The sequence below is a fragment of the Geospiza fortis genome, unplaced genomic scaffold, assembly GCF_000277835.1.
Source record: "Geospiza fortis unplaced genomic scaffold, GeoFor_1.0 scaffold1696, whole genome shotgun sequence".
NCBI classification, from domain to species: Eukaryota; Metazoa; Chordata; class Aves; order Passeriformes; family Thraupidae; genus Geospiza; species Geospiza fortis.
Window position 1 is genome coordinate 28,581 of NW_005054764.1, and position 6,000 is coordinate 34,580.

At 41.5% G+C, this 6,000-nt stretch overlaps 1 protein-coding gene across 1 annotated transcript in view; it reads right to left on the reverse strand.

Moving 5' to 3' along the window:
- DENND2B (DENN domain containing 2B) overlaps window positions 1-6,000 on the reverse strand; it is an 86,472-nt gene that overhangs the window by 23,125 nt on the left and 57,347 nt on the right. Inside the window, exons 11-12 of the mRNA XM_005431117.2 lie at window positions 4,848-4,925; window positions 1,955-2,095 (exon numbers count right to left, since the gene is read on the reverse strand). Coding sequence (XP_005431174.2) covers window positions 1,955-2,095; window positions 4,848-4,925 — 219 coding nt within the window. The remainder of the gene's footprint in view (window positions 1-1,954; window positions 2,096-4,847; window positions 4,926-6,000) is intronic.

Genomic DNA, 6,000 nt, shown 5'->3' on the forward strand with positions numbered 1-6,000 from the left:
TTTAGACTAGTTTTATGTTTTCATGCACCTGACAGCACATTCCACAAGCTGACTGGATCCGGTTTTAACTGGAGGAGCCTTTACAGAATTCCTCACAAACACTGTTTTAAGGATATGCTCAAGATCACAGGATAATGTAAACAAAATAAGTTCATATCAGTTTAGTTGTGATATTGTTTGTGATCAGTAACACACAACTGTAAAAAGAAAGCCCCTCTTAGAACAGTATGTTTCAAATCAAATAGATTTGATTTTTTTAAGCCTGAAATATAGGAACAGTGTGATGCACGGACACCCATCACTCAGCTGCTGCATCAAACAACAGCAGCAAGAAACAAATTGTGGAGTGACTGTACCAGGAATGGCTCTTTGGAAATGCTGCCTAACTCTTCCTGACAATCAGAAAAGGTGCCCACTTCCATTCCTTCCAATCCTTGCACTGGGATGGCAAGCTCAAATCAAGTGCGTGTGCCAAATCAGGAGAGGCTGATTCTACTGCAAACCTGCCAATATGAAAATCTTGCTGCAGGGTAGGATGCAATGCAAGTTATGGCAGCTTTTACAAATACCAGGGATGTTTTCTGCTGCCTGGCAAAGCCTGCTGCCTCAATCTGCTCATCACAAAGAAATACACTGTCTGCTTCCAAATTAATCACCATCTTTGTTTAGGCAAGAGGAGCCACAATGGAAGGATAAGATTCTGTTTCTAATTAAGCCAGTGCATTCCACTTAAATAACGAGTTTGTACTAGCACAACAGAGAGCAAAGCTCAGCCAGAAGAGAATTGTTTGTTTGTTGGAATTATCTCAATATTTTTCTCTGGGAGAGTTCAGAAGCTTGAGCAGAGGATAGAGAAGTTGCAGATTATGGCTCGCAGTTACATTCACACAGAAAAAGCATTGTCAGCTCTTTTCCCTGTTATGCCAATCACCCTTTCAGATGTTGCCTCTCCAGAAGAAAATGCATGTGATTTTAAAATGCCTTGCAAGTCACTTATACAAGGAGTCCTTTACATTTCACACCATACATTACAGACCCACTCCATTGAAGTCAGTGGCGTTACATTTAGAGAAAATGCGATTTAATGCAAAAATAAGAAAGGCACTGTAAAAAAACCCTAAGGGGGTGAAATAACCCTGAAGGGGAGTTTCTTCTCTCTGCTTTCACTAAATGGGACAAATTCTATTCCTGTCTTCAGTAATGAATCCCCTGTATATGCCTGACCATCTGAGTGGAGCTACTCTATTCTTACATAGGGGCATGCAGAGAACAGAATTTGACACGGTAAATGGCTGGCCAGCCCCAAGCTGAAAAAGACTTTTAATCAATACTGCCATTTCCAATAAGGCACATATTGTCTAATTCTAGGCTTCTACCTACCTGAGTCAGGAATAAAAAAAAAGTGGCATCTATTATATGTGCGCACACACACACAAAAAGAGTTTTACATGACATACTTTCCTTTGAGAGCCAGTTTAAAGGTATTTATTACCAAAGAGAGCCATTTAAATGCTGCTGGTCACTCCTACCATGGCCAGGACCAGCAGTAACAAGGTTTGAAATAACAAGCAGCTGCTGAAGTGCTCAGGTACAGACAGCATGGAAAACTCACACTGGCCTGCTATCACTGTGATACAGCCCAGCAGCACTGCAGTCTCTGAGCTGCACACGGCCTGGCACACTGGGACATTTGTGTTGGCTGCTTTTCTTACACACAACTTATTAATAAACATAAAATAATAAATACATAACCATAAATTGGCTTATAATCATCAATGGGAACTAGCATTAGCATGTCCACAGTGGTGCAGCTCATACTCTGCTTATTTTGAGGCTTTGCCACTCCCCAGCCCAGCAGGATCTGTTTGTCTCCTCCTGCTTTTCTTTTGCTATTTTGATACTGCAGTGGCAAAGGGTAAGGCTTTGACTTCTAATGTTTGCAGTTGCTTCTTACCTCATTTCCAGCTCCAGGCAGGAAGGTTTTGACTTTGATTGTCTTTCCAGGTGCAGGAAAAGGAGATTCCATCAGACTTCTCATAAATGGATAAACCAGGGCAGCAGATATTCCCCTTCTCCTTTCAACCTCATCCAGGATCTGGTCCATTAGTAAGACATAAGTGAGAGAAAGACAGAACATGTCAGCATCACATAGACTTTTGAAGCATCCGTTCACCCATGCAATGCCTAAAAATAAGGCAGGTCTAAGTTTATGTCTCCTCTGCCATGTATTTCTTCATTACCAACAATCCATGTTTTTTTGTTACAAAATGAAGCCTGTTTGTGACTGTTATTAACACAGAGGCAAGGAAGAATTAACAAGTCTGGAAAAGAGGAAGAAGACTCAACATGACTAAAGGGATGTATATATTGCTGGGATTATGCCTGAACAACAGGGTGAGCTGAAGGAGAGAAAGATGAAGACAAATCCCATGATCACAGCCCAGGTCAGCATCACATCTCAGTGGTACATCTCGAAATTTATATCAAGGAAAAACTTTCTTCTGCACTGAGCATCTCTTCCATTTCACCTGAGAGGGCAGGAAGAAGTCAGAAAGCAATGCTGCCACCATGACAGCAGGACAGAGCTCCTGAAAGGGTTCCAGCAGTGGCTGTCAAGTCAGAGTCTGTGCTGAGCTGGAGACCACGAGATGCCCCTGAAGCACACCCAACTGTTCACACTGATGCCTGCATTAAAGTCATTTTCTCTTGCTGAAACAGCAGGCAATCTAGTCTTGAAATAAGCAGATGGAACTTCTTAAAGATAGAGGAGACTATAATGTTCTCTCTGGTCACATGGGGCAACATAAATTAGATCACAGCTAAGTTTTCCCACATTAGACTGAGCATATAGATGATAAAGCTAAAGAAGACAGAAAGCAAAGTTCAAAGCAGTTGGTGGTTTGCCCTGCAATGGTGATCCTTTAACCACCACTCCAGAGCAAAAGGCCATACAAGAGTTAGTGGGCCTGAGCCAGACATTTTCTCTTGTTTCTCTTGGAAATGATTTTCACTGAAGCAGAACATTAAAATACACTTACGCACAAGCTGGTGACCTGTAAGGAGAGCTGGTGACACCAAATGCCAACAGAGGCATTCACTGGTGCATGGTTTCCCCTTCATCCCTGTGACATAATGAAGGCCTAACTAAAGCAAAGCTGGCCCTGTGTAAATAACTTCCATTCCAGTCCTTGGAAGTGGCAGATAACCATAAATGAGGCCATGGATTTCACTCTTGATGTAATTTGCAGCACAGCCATCCTCAGCAAACAAAACCAGTGGGAAGCAGCAATGAAGCAGGGCTGTGCCCCAGGTCCCTTGCTGCTCCTGCACACTGCCAGCACGCAGTTGTGTTCCTGCAGCCACAGGATTGGCTATTTGATGATTTTGTTGCAGAACTTGGGGTCATGTGTGTGTCATATGCCTGGCTCCAAAGACCTTCACAACGCAAATAAAAGGAGCGTTTAAACCAAATAAAAGTTGAACAGAGATCCCAGGAGATAAAATGGTCAGAAACAGCTGTTGGAACCATGACCAAATGAACTGGCTGGAAGTTAAAATATCTGTGGTTCTCAAGTCTGTCTCAGCAATAGGTATTACAACAGTGAGTGAGCAGGAAAGGCTTTGTGGAAGACAAAGTTATTGAAAGTTATCGGAAATAGGAAAAGAAACATTTTAAACCAGAGGATTTTTTTTGCTTTTGTGATAACTAATATCCAAGATTTAATATCCCACGGTCTTCCATCATTCACAGTGTAAGGCAGAGGCAGCTATTCATTGTATTGAGGGCCAGCTGTCTGACCTTATACCTCAGCTGCAGTGATACTTGGCTGTAAGGAAGATACTTAATTTTTTTTTCCTTCTCCCAAATCTTCCTTTGTAAAATAGAGCACTATCAAAATTAGATAAAAACATAATAGCAAACAAAAAGCCTCATGAGTTCTGTGCACACTACGAATGTGGTGAGCTGGGTGATCCTCCCAGAACAATGCATTCCATTTCACTCACAGATATCTGTGTTTAGATACATATTACATCTAAGAGACACTGTTATAAACCCTTGATTTCAGAGCTTTATGAAAGACATCAGAAGCAAAACTGCAATTAACTATTTGCAACCCAACTGTTGTTCTTCACACAAGGCTTGTGTTAGAAGTTTTATCTAGAAAAACTCAAAACCTGCTTTAAAGATAATATTCTGTATGAATATTACATCATATGAACACTAGAAATTATATGATTTTATTTAACATCAATGATTTACATGCTCTTTTCCACTTTATCCCTATGAAAATTAGCAGGTAAAATCTGTGAAAGTTCTGAGAGATTTCCCATATCTGAAGTGAAAATCTCTGGCAAATTAAAACACCATCAATTAAAACTGGGCCAAGCAAAAGATCATCTGTGCTTTATGCTAGACTCCTTGAGTGAAAAAAATAAAATTGTGACTAGTTTTAAGTGTATAGAATTCACATATCAAATAATCTTTTCTCTCAACCTCATCATTCCACAGAGTGTTGGAGTAAAAGTGGTACTGGCCCATCATCCAAACTGTGGATGCCAAGAATTACAGCTCAGCACAGAACGGCTGTAGAAAACAATGGAAAAAATTTTGGTCAGCCAGATCATACAGACACCCAGATGTTTTCTGAATCAATTTCTGCCTCAGTCACAGAAGTAATAAGACATTCTTTGATGAACCAAATAATAGGGATGGAATATCCAAAACAGCAACTGTAAAACAGTTATCTCCCATCAAAGGAAGGAATTCTTCCAGCCTGGTTCATCACTGCAGATGTGTCTCAGTAAACAATCAAATTAAAACGCAATATTAAAAACTATCTCCTTACCTTAGAAAATAAGTCAAAGCACCCCAGGCGGCTGATGACACAGTAAACTTCAGGTAGGCGTGGGCCTTTTCCATTGGGCTGATAACAGCAAAGAGGAGATGGGAATTACACATTCATGTGGAGCCATGAGGAAATACACTTCTCTCCCTGACCATACAGTTGGCCATCATGTGACATCTCTCACTATTTGCTTCTCCAACAAATAGCTGCTCTTGGAACAGCATCATGTTTCTTCCAAAAGGCAGGAAACTGAAAGGCACAGATAGAGCTTATCCCCTTTGGAAATCACAGCCTGTTGGAGCTGCATCCCAGCCTCATTCCAGCTTGCAGCCATAAAAGCACATGGAACCAGGGCTGTAAGTCATGCCTCTGCTATCTCGGTGCCCTGCTCCTGCTGCAGCACAAGGAGTGGGGCCACCCTGGGGCCGTGTGCTGCAAGAGGAGAACTGCAAAATTAAGGGAGGCCACAATGGCTTTAGGTCCCCACTCCCTCACTCCACGGTGCTCAAAGAGAGCTCAGCCTACAGAAAGGGAGCTCACAACCTAAACAAAGGCAGGCTGTGTGAGTAAACCATTAACTTCCTCGGACCAACTCCTGATAAACATGAAACACACATAACTTAAACTGTGGCAAGTATGAATGAATGATACGCATCTCTCTTACTCCCTCCCCAAGAGAAACTGTGAAGACCATCCTCTATAACCATCCTATATGAGATTAATCCTGGAGAAGCAAATAGTACTTGTTCAGCATGCTGGACTCTGCTACCCTGCCTATTCCACTTTGTCTCTTGTTGGACTCCACTGGTACTCAACTTCCCTGTGGAGTGTTTGAAATTCACATGCCACAGAGATGACAATCAAAAGAAACTGAGGGCTAGCTGTGCTTTTTAAACCTGAATATTGCACTCTAGACTTGGACACTCAGCAGGTGCCTGCCTGTTATAATAAAGATCACAAAAAAAATACCAAAGCTAAGTGAATACAGATGAGTCTATTTCTGGATCCAAACCTGCTCAATACACGTCACATCTCTGAAAAAGCAGAGCCCTTTTTTGTCCATATTAGGTATAAAATCCTTTCTAAAGGCACTGAGTGATTATATCAAGCATGTGGGATTTTGGTTAAAATCATTGTGTCAAATCTGCAGGAA